Source organism: Macaca nemestrina, chromosome 7 (assembly GCF_043159975.1).
Source record: "Macaca nemestrina isolate mMacNem1 chromosome 7, mMacNem.hap1, whole genome shotgun sequence".
NCBI classification, from domain to species: domain Eukaryota; kingdom Metazoa; phylum Chordata; class Mammalia; order Primates; family Cercopithecidae; genus Macaca; species Macaca nemestrina.
In genome coordinates, this window is record NC_092131.1 from 31386727 (window position 1) to 31404745 (window position 18019).

At 48.2% G+C, this 18019-nt stretch overlaps 1 protein-coding gene across 4 annotated transcripts in view; it reads right to left on the reverse strand.

Annotated features, from left to right (window-relative positions):
- Positions 1-18019, reverse strand: part of LOC105495866 (estrogen related receptor beta) — a 190746-nt gene that overhangs the window by 13127 nt on the left and 159600 nt on the right. For all 4 annotated transcript variants that reach the window (XM_011765751.3, XM_011765750.3, XM_011765752.3 and 1 more), the window contains 2 exons: positions 7573-7683; positions 6941-7102 (listed from right to left, as the gene is read on the reverse strand). In XM_011765751.3, coding sequence (XP_011764053.1) covers positions 6941-7102; positions 7573-7683 — 273 coding nt within the window. The remainder of the gene's footprint in view (positions 1-6940; positions 7103-7572; positions 7684-18019) is intronic.

The window sequence follows — 18019 nt, forward strand, 5'->3', positions numbered from 1 at the left end:
GAATGCTTTCCTGCCCTTTGAGACATTCAGCAAAAACTTACTGAGCACCTACTAAGTGCCAGGCCGGTGCTAGGCACCGGGGACAGAATGGTGTGCTCAGTCCAGAACTGCTCCCTGCCTTCAAGGGCTTACAGTGAAGGGGAAGACACACACCAAGGGGTACAAATCAGCACAAAGTTAGAATATGAGAAGAGCTACAGCAAATGCAGGGCTCTGAGAGCATGTAACTGGGGAAGGTGGTCCAAACAAGAGTCTAGGGAAGGCTTTGTGGAAGGGGAGCCTTGAGGGCTGAGCTCTCCAGTGGGGTGGTGAGGGCACCTTTGATGAGGCACATGCCCAGGTGCCCCTGGTTGGCCCATCCCAGCTCTGAGTTCCCAGGATGCACAGACACTGAGCACTTCCTTCCCCTACCCCCACGGCTAAGCACAGCAAAGAAGCTGCCTGACAAACCTTTGCAGCTAAAAGGAGAGAGAGGATGGACAAATGCCATGGGCTTCGACTCCCAGGAGACAAGAAAATGTGCCCACGGTACTTGGTTAGACACTCTAAGATCTTTGGACCCAGATTCAGGGCTAGCTGCCTTTGCCTGTCTTGTAGGAGTCAGGCTCTGCTCTTCAGTGGTGGGAGGGAGTCCGGACTTGGAAAGTTCTGTGCTGCCATGGGAGGATGTACCCGGGAGGCCTGTTCCCAAACCTCTGCTAGGCTGCTTTGAGTTCTGGACTCAGTCCCTGATTGCGCTCTTCCTCCCTGAACATTTTCAAAAAGCCCTGAAAATAGCTTTGATAATCTAAATGTATACTCCAAAGCGCTGAATGGTAATACAGCCTTCTTCATTTTGTGCAAGGAAGGGAGGGGGAGATATTTGATATCTTTTAACATCTGAAATAGTTCAAATATTTTCTAATATTTGCAAAAAGAAACACCAGAAGGAAAATTGAGAAAGAAAAAATGGTGACTTCCAGGAGGTTGGAGGGGAGGGGACAGGGAGAGGTGAGACTTCTGTTATATACATTTGTGTCTACATTTGGCTTCTGAACCCTGTCAGTGATTAAGATGCTTAAAAATAAAAGTAAGTCATAAATATAATTAAATTAAAAATAAAATAAAAGGCATGCTCCCTTCAACCTAGCAATTCTACCACTAGAAATTTCTCCTAGTGGCCAGGCACAGTGGCTCACGCCTGTAATCCCAAACTTTGGGGGCCAAGGTGGGAGGATCACGTGAGCCCAGGAGTGTAAGGCCAGCCTGGGCAACACGGCGAAACCCCATCTCTACAAATAATTTAAAAATTAGCCGGACACAGTGGTGCATGCCTGTGATCTCAGCTACTCGGGAGGCTGCGGCGGGAGGATCGCTTGAACCCACGTGGTCAAAACTCCAGTAAGCCAAGATCACGCCACTGCATTCCAGCCTGGATGACAAAGCGAGATCCTGGCTCAAAAAGAAAAAAAAAAAAAAGAAATTTCTCCTAGAAAGAAAAATATGAATAAAGACATAAAGATAAATGTAAAAGGGTATTAGATCACTGCTTGAAATTATTCAAAATAGAAAAAAAAGAAGGTAACTAATGTAATACATGTGATTATTATATAAATGTAATTTTTAATTAAACGAATGTGCCAAATAAGGTAGAACTCTGTGTGGACGTGAAACGATACCCAAGGGGGCAAAAAGGGTGTCATCGTATGAGCACAGAGATCAGATTCCTAACTGCTGCTCACGCTGCCGCTCAGTGCCTCAGTTTCCTCTTCTGTAAAATGGGAATAATAACAGCACTCACCTCATGGGGTTGTTCAGATTAAATGAGCTGACACGTGGAACACTTAGAACCTTGCTTAGCACAGGTAAGTGCTATTATTTTGTATAATTAAATGGAAAAAGCAGGTGTAAAGTAGTGTTAGGGTATAAGCCCATGGACTGAGGGACATACACACGCCCCACCCACACACACACCCCACACAGTGGTTGTATCTGCCCAGGAAATTCCCGGAAGGAAGCGTAGGATGGGGAATTTGGAACTCTTAATTTTGACCCATCTGTCCCATCTGACGTCTTTACTAGAACCACAAATTCTTTTATTTAAAATCCAGAGGGAGCCCAGGCACTCCTCCCTGCCCTTCAGTAAAGCGCCTTCCACCCCTGCCTCCCTCAGCTGGGCTGGGTCTCATGCTCAAGTTATTAGTAACTCTGGGACCAAGAGGCCCCCGAAGAGGCTACCAGGATGGTCTGGGGGTGGCCTGTGCCCCTGGGAGTGCAGGGGTGTCCCTGTGCCAGGCTCACTGCAGGCGGCACTGCCCCCTTGAGGCTCTCGGGCCTGCCCAGAGCTCCTGGCTCCCTGGGCTCCCACTTGGAGCTCCGCTGCCCCAGGAAAATTGTTTTATCTGCACCAACTCATCTAATAACATTCAGGCTCTCCCCAAGCTCCCCATCCCCCCATCTGTGATTTGGCATCAAAAGCTCCTAGAATTGAAGAAGGAAAAAAAAAAAGCACATAATTTGTGGCAAGTGGAGTTCATAATCTGTTAATTTATGATCGTTTCTGTCGACCTGGAGGGCCATTAGCAGAGGTAATAAAGGGAGATGTAATTATAGGATCTGGGGCCACTTCAGACACAGCTGCTGTCACTCGGCAGCTCATATTTCATTGAGCCAGACGGGGGCTACCTGGGAGCAGCGCAGCTGAGGGACTTTTGTGAGGAGGCCTCTGGGGATGCCCTGCACATGGGAACCTGGGCAGGGCAGGGTGGTGGAGACTCCCTGGGCAGGCTCTCCTGGCCGGCACAGGCATGAGGCTGCCCAGGGAGGCAGGATGGCGGGCTTGGGTCATTTGAAGGAGGCTGCAATTCATCAAGTGATTCCCCACTGCCTATTAAAGGCTGCTAGCTCTTGATCTCATGGAATAAGAGGTGGACACTCTAAAGACTTGGGCTTGCCCTATGGAGAACCCAATACTTGGAACATTCAACTCAAGGTAAAAAAACCTGCATTTGGGGTAGGATAATGTCAGACTGACTTGAACAATGGCTGAGATTCTGAGTGAACCAAGTTCCCCCTGGAAGTCAGCCTTGTTCCAAATGGGATCCTTGGGGCAAAATTAATTCCTTGTCTCAGCCACAATTCCTATCAGGGGACCTCATGTATAGTGACTTCTCAATATGTGCATGCAAAGCTAAGTGTGCAATGCCCTCTGTGTGCCAGGCTAGAAGACACTGAAGCATGAGATGTGGTACCTTGTGTTTAAGGACAGTGGCCTAAATTCTTCAGAGCTTTACTCCTGAGCAGCCTGGAGTGGCCAGTCCCCCTCTTTCTGTCTGTGCAGGCACCAGAATGGACAGAAGCCAACACAGGCCCAAAGATGGGCTCCAGCTTGTATCCTCCCTACTCAACCAGCTCTTTCTCTCTCTCTCTCTCTCTCTCTCTCTCAGGGCTAGGGAGACTGTCAGATGCATTTTCCATCTAATCTGAGATGGGATAAAGTTGATTAGTTTAAAAATATCAGGCACCTGGCCAGGTACGGTGGCTCACGCCTATAATCCCAGCACTTTGGGAGGCTGAGGCAAGTGGATCCCTTGAGGTCAGGAGTTTGAGACCAGCCTGGCCAACATGGTGAAACCCCATCACTACTAAAAATAGAAAAAAAAAAATTAGCCAGGTGTGGTGGCACGTGCCTGTAGTCCCAGCTACTCGGGAGGCTGAGGCAAGAGAATCGCTTGAACCTAGGAGGTGGAGATTGCAGTGAGCTGAGAATGTACCACTGCACTCCAGTCTGGGCAAGAGAGCAGAGACTCCATCTCAAAAAAAAAAAAAAAAAAAAAAAAAAAAAAAAAAAAAATCGGGAACTTGATTGTGTCATTGCCTTTAGTAGGAGGTTTTCTTTTCTTTCTTTCTTTTTTTTTTTTTTTTTGAGACGGAGTCTCGCTCTGTCACCCAGGCTGGAGTGCAGTGGCCGGATCTCAGCTCACTGCAAGCTCCGCCTCCCGGGTTCACGCCATTCTCCTGCCTCAGCCTCCCGAGTAGCTGGGACTACAGGCGCCTGCCACCTCGCCCGGCTAAGTTTTTGTATTTTTAGTAGAGACGGGGTTTCACTGTGTTACCCAGGATGGTCTCGATCTCCTGACCTCGTGATCCTCCCGTCTCGGCCTCCCAAAGTGCTGGGATTACAGGCTGGAGCCACCGCGCCCGGCCTCTTTTCTTTCTTTCTTTCTTTCTTTTTTTTTTTTTTTTTTTTTTTTTGAGACAGAGTCTCGCTCTGTCTCCGAGGCTGGAATACAGGGGTGCGATCTCGTCTCACTGCAAGCTCCACCTCCTGGGTTCATGCCATTCTCCTGCCTCAGCCTCCTGAGTAGCTGGGACTACAGGCGCCCACCACCATGACTGGCTAGTTGTTCTATTTTTAGTAGAGACGGGGTTTCACCGTGTTAGTCAGGATGGTCTCGGTCTCCTGACCTTGTGATCTGTCTGCCTTGGCCTCCCAAAGTGCTGGGATTGCAGGCGTGAGCCACTGTGCCCGGCCAGTATGAGGTTTTCATGCAGTGGCAGGAGACTTCACTAATTAATTTTACCTTAAACACTGGAAGGTCAGGAGGCAAAGAATTCAGCATGCAGATTTATGCAAAATAGGCAAATTAGCATTTAAGATGGACAACTGAGCCCCTGTTTTTATTTCATTTTATTTTTTTTACCAAAAAGAATTCAGCTTTGGACAAGGATAAATGAAGCCATGAAAGGAGGCTTTTATTACTATTAGCAACTACAACAGCCCTGGTAAGCGTCTCTGCCATTCGTACACACTAAGTGCGCTACATCCTCACGGCAATCCCGTGAGGGGCTCTATTGTGATTCCCACTTTACAGACAAGGACACTGAAGCTCTGAAAAATTCAGTATGTTGCACAAGGCCAGTAAGGACAGAGCTGAGATGAAAGCCCAGGCTGCCTGATTCAAAAGTCTATGGCTTTAGCACCCACTCTGCTCTAGCCCTGCTATCTTGGTTGGGCACAGATGGGAGATAGAGCTGGAGGTGGAAAGGCACAGGGAAAAATGAGTGCAGGGGAGACATGGTCTCCTTGTCCTATCTACTTCCTCCGTGGTGTTGCAGGGGTAGGGTTGTGGAAGAACAAAGCATTGACCCAGGGGACCGCCAGGCGCCACTCATGAGCCATTGCTAGGATGCAGGATCTGTTCAACCTAGAACAGGACTGTGGGGGTGGGGACAGGGGTACCTGTACCCAATTTGGCCCTGGGTTAGTGGAGCAATCCAGGCTGAAGTGTCTTAAGCAGTGGCCTGACCCCACATCTGTGCTGAACCAGCACTGGGCAGATTCAAAAACTACTGAGTGTATAATCCCCGAGAGGTTGAGCTCCTTAGTAAGGGCGTACCAGCCCAGATCCCTGGTCAGAATGCCCAGGGGCCACCGGGCAGTCCCTGCCAGCAGAGTCTCTGGGCCATCTGACATCTTTGTGCGTCCCTGTCCTTTAACTTGGGCATGCAAGGTCTCACACGGAAGGACTTTTTTTATTCCCTCAATCAACTGTGGGCCTTGGGCCAGGCATGGTGGCTCACGCCTATAATCCCAGCACTTTGGGAGGCCGAGGTGGGCAGATCACTTGAGGTCAGGAGTTTGAGACCAGCTTGGCCAACATGGCAAAACCCTGTCTCTACTAAAAATACAAAAAAATTAGCTGGGCGTGGTGGCGGGCGCCTGTAATGCCAGCTACTCGGGAGGCTGGGGACGGAGAATCACTTGAACCTGGGAGGCGAAGGTTGCAGTGAGCCGAGATCACGCCATTGCACTCCAGCCTGGGCAACAGGGCAAGACTCTCTCAAAAAACAAACAAAAAAACAACTGTGGGCCTTGGTATCCAAAGTCTAGGACACCTTTGCTGTATCATCTGCATGCTGTATTCACCTTTCAGAGCCACAACAAATGAAACACAGATCTACAGACAGGAAGCTGACTTGTCCCATGTTCACGGTGAGGCATCACCAGAAAGATAAAAGGAGTTTCTACCACACTCTGAGTCAACATTTTAGAGTCTTAAAGGAGTTGAGGAATAAACTGCACAGAGAAAGGCCCCCAATATGTATGTAATGTAGAATACATGGGTGTTGGTGTCTACAAAAATAAAAAAGCTCCTGCCATCTGCCCAGACCTAGAGAGGCTGAAAGCAGGGTTTGGGTCCACACACAGCGAAGAGAAGTCCACACAGCCTGAAACATGTAACACACACTTTCCGCACCAGAAAGGCCCTTAAAATCTCAGAAGCCAACCCAGAGACAGGCCTCCCTTAGAGAACAGACGAATGGCAATAGTGGGCATGCAACCGATGCCAGCACATGCCAGACACTGTGCCGAACGCTCCACGAAACACAGGATCTCATTTCATGCTCACATCAAAGCTCACAAAGTGGGGGACTCTTGTATTCCCATTTGACAGAGAGGTCAGGTGGCCTCTAGGGTTACTCAGCTAGTAAGCTGCAGACCCAGAATTGGAATCCCAATCTGATTCCCAAGCCCATGCTCTTCACTGCTCCATTCTGCTGCCTCCAATAGGAAGAGAGAGTCAGTCTTTCTTCTGTTGTTTTCCGGCATTGTTCCAATAAGGTCTACAGGAAAACCCTACTCTTTGCCCTTTAAGGGCTCAAGGAACTTTTTCTTTGAATATTACACTAATTGTAGATTCAAACATGGCCCCACCTTGAATGATAACTAATTCTGAAGAGTCTGCAGCAGTGTATAAGCCTCACTGGGCCTTCTAACTATCTGTTCCTCTTCAATGCTACAAGGAGAGAAGAGGAGCTCAGAGAAACAGGCCTGCCAGGATTTCACAGGCCTTCTGGGGTCCAGGATCTGGGCATCAGAAGCATAGCCATTGGGTAGGCTGCGGGGATGCTGGCTGAGTGTCCCTGGCCACACTCTCCCCTGGTCCCACATGCTCACCTGGGATGTGCTTGGCCCAGCCAATGATGACCACAAGCTCTCGGTCTGCCAGGTCACAGAGAGTGGTCAGGGCCTTGATGTCCCCCTCAGGCATACCGGGGGGAGGCATGGCGTAGAGCTTGTCCGGCTCGGCCACCAGTAGGTATGAGACAATCTTGGTCACTGCAACAACCAAAGAAGGAAAGGTAAACGCTGGGAAAAGAGGAAAGGGGCCGGGGTGGAGGCTCAGATGGGTCAGGAAGCAAAGTCGGGTTCCTAAGAGTCCCAGGAAGGTCAAAGTGGCTGTAATCTCCCCTCCTGTTCTGGCTCCATGAAGTTGATGATAGCAGTGATCTGGGATATTGAGAAATATCCCTCCAAGGGAAGTTGCCTGATGAATTCTCCAGGAGGAACCTGCAGAGCAACCTTGGGTGGGTGGCAAGGGGAGCATGTTCTGGACATTGGGGCCTGTGGCTTGTCAGGACCATGCTTCAATTGGAGTCACATTCTAAATGTGCCAGGCACTGATGTCACCTCCCCAAGATCCATATTGTCTCATGACCCAGTGGTGGGAAGATGACGTTTCCCTAAGGGATGCCTGATGTTCCAGGTACAGAGATGATCTGGCAAAAAGGACAGGGACTGACACTCACATGGCTTTTTAGCAGGTGGAGAAATTTGTAAGCTCAGGTACGGGCTGCTCTCTGAGTCCAGCCGTCGCTTGTATTTCTGGCGGCCTCCACGCACTCGATCAAGGCGCACACCTATTGGGGAGCAAAGGGAAAAGATCTCAGGAGTTGTTCAACATCACCAGGGTAGAAGCACTGACTTTGGAATTTCAGCACTGGCTGGGTCCTTCAGGGCCATGCTCAGATGACCTCTGACAGCTGCCCCATGGCCAGCCTCAGGTCAGGTGGCTGGACAATCCTAAAATAATTGTCTAACAGTAATGGCGCATCCCAGTTGCCCCAAGCCTGGTCCTGTCTCTCTGGATTCAGCATCCTTCTGAAATCCATCTCAAGCAACCCTCAGCCCTTGGTTCTCCTTATCTCAACAAAGACACTCTACCAAGTGCTGGCGGAAAAAGTCACATTATGTTAGATCTGCTTTGAATCCAGGGAGGGTTAAGTTAACTTGCCAACAAAAGAAAGGAATCCCAGTCATTCACAGGCAGTTCAGGGGTTTTCACGTTTTCCACATAAGAAGCATCTGAGGAGGCACTCATTACCAAAGTCAATTTCTAGATCCCACTCTCTGAGGTTCTAGCATAATGCTCTAGAGTCTGTCTTTACACAAGTCCCCAGGGGCTGGGAATGCAACAGTTGGACTGGCCACCTCTGGACTGGAAAATCCGTGCCTGGAAATATCTTGAAAGTAGGTTCAAAAGCAGCCGTGGCTACTCCACGTTGACACCCACTTCCAGGAGTGAGAGTTTACCCGGGAGAGAACTGTCATTGTCACTGTATCCAACTTGCCTTCCAGAAGTCTGCCTCACCCACAGCTCCTGCTGCCTGGACAGACACGTTGGTACCATTTCAAGCCCCTACCAGCAGATCAAAGGCACAGGGCCTCAGGTGGGCACACAGCTCAGACTGTCTACCCACTGATGTGGCCTGGCCTGCAAGGATGAATCCCAACAAATTGGTTACAAAGTATGAACCGCACAAAAGCACCAGAGAGCAGGTGCCCCAAGCATGGTGCTGGGGCCCTGTGGAACCTGGAAGCCACTTCTGCTTTCTTGCTGTGGCTCTTCCAGGCCAGCCTCAGACAATGTGCCTTCTTGGAGTCCCTGCCTCGAGCTCACAGAACAGCTCCCTTTTCCTGACCATGAAATGGGCCTTGACTGAAACACACAAGAAATCAGACACGGAGACCAGAGTCCTCAGAGAGGCAAGCTGGTTGCCACCTCAGCCTCTGCTGTGACAGGCCAGGTTCAACTTCTGTTCTTTTCCCCAAAGGCGGTGAGTATCACCCTCACAGAGCCCCTCACAGCTGACCTTCAGGGCCCTGTCTTTCCCTTTTCTAATAAACTCTGGTGCTTCCTAGATCGGGAGCAGAAGAAACAGAATCTTCATCCCTGTCCCAGCCTTGTCGGTCCTTCAGCCCCAGAGGGTTGGCTGCCAGTCCCCCGATTCAGGCCTTTCTCCAGGAGAGGCAAGGGGAAGCCTGAACAATGGTTACTTAGTGGAATGATGATTTAGAGCCCATTCATGCCTGGGGCTATTTTCTGGCTGTTTCTTTATTAGGATGTACAGCTACTAAATTTAAGTCCCTGGGAAGGAGGAAGTTTCCGAGAGCAACTGAAAGCAAAATTACTTTGTTTACTGAATGAGTGGAGAAAATTCCTTTAAGTGCACATTGCCCTAAAGGGCTTTCGGGGTGCTGAGGACACTACCCCCCACCCCTCTGCTGTCCCAGGTGTTTTCAGTTCAGGACTCCAGGTCACATCCCCCGCTGGAGGGCAAGAATGCTGTGAGGTCGCTGAGTGAGCCTATAACTCCACATTTTTGTCAGCAATGTCTTTTTCAACCCCACAACCTGGTGCATTTGTACCTGGTGCTACATGGTTGCAGTGAACGTTTTTTAGTCGGGGAGAGGGGGAGTCTATTCAGCAGCCCACCCGGGCTTCCTGTTTAAAGGAAATTCCCCTGGTCAGGCGCTGGGGCTCACGCCTGTAATCCCAGCACTTTGGGAGGCCATGGTGGATGGATGCCTTGAGGTCAGGAGTTTGAGATCAGCCTGGCCACCATGGCGAAACCCCATCTCTACTAAAAATACAAAAATTAGCCAGGTGTGGTGGCACATGCCTGTAATTCCAGCTACTCGGGTGGCTGAGGCACAAGAATCACTAGAACTCGGGAGGTGGAGGTTGCAGTGAGCCAAGATCGCACCACTGCATTCCAGCCTGAGTGACAGAGTGAGACTCCATCTCAAAGGAAAAATTTAAAAAAAATTTTTAAAAGGTAATCACCCTCTTGGGAATAGGGGAATTGTTGGAAGCCTGCACCTCACCCCTCAATGGATATCTGAGTAGTACACGTTCTTCTCTCTGCCCTCTGGAGGTCAAGGCATGAACCCATGACACAGGCTCAGTCAAGTGCACCATCAAATGGAGGCACAAGGGCAGAGTGAAGGTGAGGACTGATCAGACCAGCAGCGCCTCCACAGCGGAGTGTAGGCAGCCCCTGGCCAGTGTGTCCTGGCTACTGGGTGTCCTGCTCTTGGGCTTTCCAGGGATTCTCGTGGTTCTTGTCTGGTTTCTCAGTGTACTCTTTGAGCCTCCTGATAGGCTTCCAATAAACTCCCCTTCTGCCTAGAAGGTCAGGTTTTGTAACTGACAACATCTGTTGTTGACTTCTCCAGGAGCAGAATCTGCGACAAGGCTGTGCATGCGGACAGTTTCCAAGGAGGGGAGAAAGCCAGTAACAAATGTGTTCCTGAGGACAGTACTGCTGTGGGCAACTGAGGCTCCTAGCTGCAGGCTGCTTTGGCGCTTCTTGCCTGCCTCCCAGGTCCAGGCTGAGCAGACTCTGGTGGCCAAAGCCCAGGCGTCAGATCAGCACACACACACTCACACACACGCACGCATGTATACATGCACACATACGCACACACACACAAATAGAGAGTGCTGAGTAGGTGTGGGCAGGAGCAGTCTCCACTGTCTTCCTCCTCAAGTGTGGTCTGCAGGCCAGCATCATCGCCATCATTTGAGACTTGGTGGAAGCCTCGAAATCTCAGGCCTGGCCACAGAGGAATCAGACAAGGTGATTTGCATGGACAACAGAGTTTGAGGAGCGCTGCACTAAGGCATCCTAGCAAATACAGCTGTACTATCAACTCGTACCCGTACCTTGGACCCTAAAGGGACAGCTAGATGCCATCCAGCTCCAGAGTGAACCTATATGCTGCCAGCACTTTGGCTCACATTTGTCCCCTCACCCCTCCAAGCCCCTTCAGGGAGGGCAGAAGGAGCAGACACAAACACAGGAAGGATGATTTTTCCTGTGAAAGTTTTTTGGGAAAAGTTCCCTGTCTAGAAAAGCTTTCTGAGTCTATCCTGTGACATGTCTACATAGAAGCCTCCTCTGTTCACTATACCCAGGCCAAACCAAACCCTCCACCAAGCTCTGCTTCCCCTTGGAATGGTGACGGGACCAAGAGTGAAAACGGTCCACCTCATCCATAAGAGACAGTAAGGGCCCCCACTTACTGAGCACCTACTGTATGCCAGGATCTTAAACATATACTCTCCTTGAGTCCAGGACAAGCCCCAACCCCACTTTACTGACCTTCTCTCCTAGATGCCACTGGAATGAACTCTCACTTCCCATCCACCCTGCTTCCTGGCAAGCAGCTGTCGATCACAGTGAGACGTGCTCAACACAAAATAAAAAGGTGTCCGTCCTTCAGCAAGGCAAGGAGATGGGCAGTCGCCACCTCTGCTGATGGCTCCATCTGGGGTGTTCTGCGTCCTGATATAGGGCCTGACCTTTCATGGATGTTCAGGAAAGACTTGATATTGAATACAGGGGTGGATGTACCTCTTTCCTCCTCATCCCCATGCCGGGTTTCTTCATGGGCTCCCAGAGCACACTGGGCTTCCCCTACTGACTAGGTGCCCGTTAAGGCCAGGGGCGGCTCACAGTCCTGCCCCAATGTCTGTCAAGGTACCCAAGACACAGCACGTGCTTAGAAAATGAAAGTATTATTATTATCATCATCATCCTTATTATTACTGTTCCCCAGCATTGCACCCAAGTTTTTGCTAAATCACATTAATAATGATAATGATAACAGCATAATTTGTAAAGGACTCTCTGTATGTATTACCCTACTGAATGCACAAAAATATAAAGCAGGTGCTATTATCCTCATTTTCCAAACAAGAAAAACTGAGGCTCAGAGAGATTCAGTAATCTGCCCAATAAAAGACCCAAGGTCTTTGCCATTCCATGGTATGACCTCCCAGGGTACAGCAAATGTAAGTTCTCCTCTAAATTTTCTCCTCCAGATCTTTACAGCATAGTGGTCAATGGCTCCAATCAATATGTGTATCAATTATCAGGTTATGCTGTTAAAAAAAAAAAAAAAAAAGTGGCCCAGGCTGGAATGCAGCAGTGCGATCTCGGCTTACTGCAACCTCTGCACCCCTTGCCTGGGGTTGGGGAAGATGGACCCCCACCTAAGTGAAGTGGCCTTCTTCTTTTTTTACTGTTTTTGAGACAGACTCTCACTGTGTGGCCCCGGCTGGAATGCAGTGGTGCGATCTCGGCTCACTGCAACCTCTGCCTCCCAGGTTCAAGCGATTCTCATGCCTCAGCCTCCCGCGTAGCTGGGACCATAGGTGTGTGCCACCATGCCAATGGGACGTCAGGGTAAGTCCATGGTGGGACTTCTGGAATGGTTTTGCTTTTCTGAGAAAAGGGACAGACATGTTCAGTGCAGCTCTTTTTGCCTTTCTCTTGCCCCAACCTGGAAGGTGAAGCCTACAGCTGTGGCAACCATCTTGCAGTCATGACATGGCTGTCTGAGGACACCAAAGAACACCGGAGAAGAAAGAAAGAGCTGGAGCCCCTGCCGCCATGGCTGAGAGCTCTGTGCAATACAGCAGCTGCCCATCTCCAGGCTTCTTGTAAGGTGGAAAAACCAACTTCATTTATCCATGCTTACGCTGCTATCAGGTTCTCTATAACTTGCGACAGAAAGCAATTTTCACTGACTGATACAATGGGCAATTACTTTTAAAATTAGGATGCTTAAGCCTTACAAACACTAACTGGAAAAAACAACAAGACTTGAACTTGAAATGAGAGTTGCCTTATTGTTTGTGTCCTTATATTAATAAAATATCTAAGAGTAGACTCAGGAAACACATTAAAATACTAATTAACTTACAATTACTGTCTAGGATTATTAGATTTTATCATCTTATGGATACTTTTCTGAATGCAGAAAAGCATTAGTAATGCTCAAATGTAAAGTGTCACATATTTCCAAATACTGTAATAAATACAGATCCTCTGTTTTAACCACCGTTAACACCGTTTAATCCCTTAATGTGTACAGGTCAGAATCTTAATATTTCTGAGTGCTCCATGAATAGAAAAAAATTGATAATCCCTGGAATACATGACCCTGTGCAGATGGCGATCTTGAGTTGAGATCACGCTATTGCACTCCAGCCTGGGCAACAGAGTGAGACTCCATCTAAAAAAAAAAAAATTAATAATAAAAAAAACCCACTTCACCCTTAAAGATTTTCTGCATCTTGGCCATATCAATGTCAATTGACTGTATCAATATCCTGGTTGTGATATTGTACTGTAGTTTTTAAAGATGTTACCATTAGGGGAAACTGGTAAGTGATGCATGGCATCTCTATTATTTCTTACAACTTCTTGTGAAGCTGCAATTATCTCAAAATAAGAAGTTTAATTAAAAACTTAAAAAACGATGCTGCTGGAAAAGTCAAATGGTGTAACCATGTGGAACATAGTTTGATGGTTCCTCAAAAAGCTAAACAGAATTACCATACGATCCAGCAATCCCACTCTTAGGTATATACCCCCAAAAAACTGAAAAGAGGAATCTGAACATACATCTGTGTAGTGTGGGGAAAAGAAGCAAATTTTCAAAAAATAAAAAGAAGGAATTTGAACAGACACCTGTAGGACAATGTTCACTGCAGCATAATTCACAATAGTCAAAAGGTGGAAACAATCCAAGTGTCTGGATAGATGAGTGGAGAAGCAAAGGTGGTATATACGTGAAATGTTACTTAGCCACAGAAAGGAATAAAGTTCTGATATATGCTATAGCATGATTGCACTTTAAAAACACTACGCTAAGGAAAATAAAGCAGACACCAAAGGACAGATATTATGTGATTCCACTTAATCTTTCTTTTTTTTTGAGACAAGGTCTTGCTCCGTTGCCCAGGCTGCAGTGCAGTGAGTCCATCACAGCTCACTGCAACCTCAAACTACTAGGCTCAAGTGATCCTCCTGCCTCAGCCTCCCCAGTAGCTGGGACTGCAAGTGCACACCACCGCACCCCATTTTTTTTAAGAGACAGGGTCTCACTCTATAGGCCAGGTTGGCTCACAGCAGCCTTGACCTCCCAGCCTCAAGAGATCTTCCCACCTCAGCTCCCACATAGCTAGGACCATAGGCACACGCCACTACACCCAGATAATTAAAAAAAATTTTTTTTTGTAGAGATGGGGGTCTCACTATGTTGCCCAGGCTGGTCTCAAACTCCTGACCTCAAGCGATCCTTCTGCCTCAGCCTCCCAAAGTGCTGGGATTACAGGTATGAAACACTGTGCCTGGCCCCCTCCTTTTTTTTTTCTTTTTTGGTATATGGGGGATCTCACTATGTTGCCCAGGCTGGACTTGAACTCCTGGTCTGATGGTGATTACATAATAGTTTGTTTTGTTTTGTTTTGTTTGAGACAGGGTTGCAGTTTGTCACCCAGGCTGAAGTGCAGTGGCACAATCCTGGACTCAAGTGATCCTCCTGCCTCAGCCTCCTGAGTAGCTGGGATTACAGGTACATGCCACCACACCTGACTAATTTTTGTATATTTTGTAGATATAGGGTTTCACCATGTTGGCCAGGCTAGTCTCAAACTCCTGAGCTCAAGCAATCCGCCCTCCTCAGCCTCCCAAAGTACTGGGATTACAGGCATGAGCCACAGTAACTGGTCAGTGATTGCATACTATTGTGAATGTGTTTGATGTCACTGAATTGTACACTTAATTTCTAAAATGCCAAGTTGTACGTGATATATATTTTGCCACAATTTACAAATATAGGAATACAAAATGCTATCAAACTGTATACTTTAAATGGGTGAACTATATTTCAATAAAGCTGTTAAAATTTTAAAAAATATCTATCCTTTCTCAGGTTAGTGGAATTAAACAACGTAAAATGTTGAAACATGTGACAGAGTGCTTGGTACACAGTAGGCACTCAGTAGTAACTTCTTGCCTTTCATCTGCCTGTTGAAGGTCATGGAGTCTGGCTTGAACTTCCTCATGGAAGGGAGAAACATCCCCACAGCTGTAACTACCGTGAGTCAGATGTATTAAATGAAGAAATTAAAGTTCAGAGAGGTTAAATATTGTACCCAGGGCACACAGCCCAAACACTGGGACTCTCTGGAGTATGCCAGCGGGTCTGATGGCCGCCTTTGTCCACCTTGAGAACAGAGGTCCCGCCCTCGGCTGCAGTCATAACTGCTCCCACCTCCACCGGCCTCATCACCAGGCTGGTGCCCCTCGTGCCTGTGGTGGTCAAGCCCACTTCCCAGCTCAGGGCACAAAAATATAGCAAAGAAGCTTCGGGGTCACTCTGGGACAGAAACTCCTTGAGAAGAGGGGAGCAGGACTCCCCACCTGCTGGCCCCTCCTATCCACTGCAGGCACGTCACAGCGTCCACAGCGGGCAGCTTACACATCTGGGATAGGATATCCACCAGCTGGCTTGATAAGATCAGGCTTCTGACATTTTTCTTAATGGAAGTAAAATAATTCCTTCTTCCCTCCATCTCCCTCCTTTCTTCTCATCTTCCCTCCCTAAGCTGGACAAGATCCCAGTCTTTCAGAAGTAAAAATAGCCGAGTGTGCAGGGTCAGCCGCAGTGGAGCCACTTTAAGCTTCTTTCTTTTATACCCAGGCACTAAAAATAGCAGGCTAAAGCTCTGCAAAGCGTGGCCCTGCACCTGGCCCTAAGCCTGTCCCAGGAGCTTCCCCATCATATTTCTCTTCCAACAGGAAAGGTTCAGACAGGGCAGGCGGGGGAAACGCCTCTGAGCCAGTGTCCTCCCATGAGCTACTGTCCAGGTCTGAGGTCAAGATCCCCACTGGCATTGCAAGGTTTTCATGACCAACACCCTTCTCTTCCCCGTATCCAGAACTTTCCCCCATCACCATCGCCAAATTCAACATCCCTGGTTTATGAACGAAATAAGCAGCTTCACGGTTTACAAATCTATTTCATACCCGTATCTCATTTGAGCTGCCTAACAATGTTGAGGAGGAAGAATATACACAATTATGATTAGTCCCATGTAAGATCTGAGGCTCAGAAAGGTCAGGCGACTCACTCAGGATCACACAGCCAAGAAACGTCACAGGGAAGCTTTGAACCTTGATTTTCAGATCTCCAAGTCCTATCTTCTTTGCCCTAAACTTGTGACACCAGTCCCATATAATTTCAGAATGCCTTGGGAAGCCTTCGAACAGCACAGACTTTGAGGACTTATCCATTTAGAGGCTCTGAGTCGGTAGGTCTAGGGAGACGTTGAGGAATGAGTGTTTTTCCAAAGCTCCTCTACTAATTCTAATTATGTGCCCGGTCTGGGGAGCACTGTGCTAAACCTATTTTATTCAATACTTTTATGTGACCGGTATTCTTCCCAGGAAACTTGGGGTGAACTCCCTGCCTGTAGGTTCTACCAAACTATAGCTGACCCACCCCCAGGAGGAGGAGAAAACCACCCAGAAGGTGATGTGGATGTCATGAGCCCCTGAGGCTCTGGAAGTTGTGTGGGCATGCTGATGGGCACTCCAGCCCAGTGCGATGCCCTGAACTCTCAGCCACAACCGCTGTATACACTGGGCTTCCTTCAGCCACCTGCTCTGTGCGGGTTTCTGGGTGACAGGCAAGCTTGCCTTGCTGCCTCAGACACTATGGCTCTTTTGGGCTGCCTCTTACCCCGATGACACACCATAAAGGCAGAGCGCCTCACACCTGACTTCCTAAAAGCTGAGAGAGAGAGCCTTGTAGCTAAACAGACACAGAAGACACCTAATATTCCGGGGCCTTTGCCAGCTACTCTGTGGACTCTGGGCACTGTGGTGGGTAAGTGGTAGTGAGTGATGAGCTCCCAGAATTCTGCCTATTAAAGGAGTGTCTGCTATTATGCTGGGCTCCTCCAGACACTTCTTATCATGCCACCACATTCCCAAGGACATTTTGACAAAACTGTGTTACGCCCTGCATTCCCAACTGCCAAGAAGTCTCCAAAACCGTACACCTGACACAGAAAAGTTATTTCAGCCCAGCTTCCCTTTCCTTTCCCTTCTTCTTTTTTCCCCTTTAAGAAAGGGCTGCAGGCTTCCATACTGGCCAAGGCATCAACGGTGAGGTTGGAATAGGCTTCTTAGAAGGAATTCCACATAGCCAAGGAGACTAGATTCCACCCAGCTCTGTCATTTACGAGCTGTGTGGCCTTGGTCAAATTGCTGAAACTCAGTTGACCAGATCAGGCATGGCAAAGACTTATCACCTGCCTTCCATTGCTTAGTCTGTGGCAGACATTGCTAATCAATCATGGCACTCTTGCCTGTTAATCCCAGACACTGCCTAAGAAGCCTTTAAATCATGCACTCCAGCTGAGTCCAACTAAAGGCAAATTGCCATCCTGGAGCCTGAATTAAGAACAATTGTGTTAGAGGTAGCCAGCGCAAACAAGTATGCAAATAAACAAATAAATAAATATGATAATGTCAGACTGAAAGAAGTTCAATGAAGAAGCATACAAGGGGATATGATAGCATGTAATAGAGTGGACAGGGAGGCCTTTCTGAGAAGATAACATTTAACTTGAGGTCGGAAGGATAAGAAGGAGCCAGCCTTGGGGAGAACATTCCAGGCAGAGGGAAGGCCCTGAAAGTCCTAAGATGGGAAACCATTTGTCATTCTTGAGGGTCAAAAACAGCCAGGGAGGCTGGAGCAGAGTGGGTAGGAGTGAGCAGAAAGGAAAGGCATGGTATGAGATGATACTGAAGAGGCAGGGAGTAGATAGACCATGCAAGGTCTTGAAGACCAAAGCAAAGTGTTTGGATTGTATTTTGAGTGCAATGGAGAGCCACTGAGTGATGTAAAGCAAAAGGACAGAATCTTACCAGTGCTTTAACAAGATCACTGCTAGGGGGATTAAACAGGACCAAGAGTGGAATCAGAAGTCCAGTTAGGAAACTGTTGCAATGGTCCAGGAAAAAAACAATACTTCGTTGGACCAGGGTCATGACCATGGAGATGAAGAAAAGTAGGAGAATCTGAAATACATTTTGGACATTGATCTGG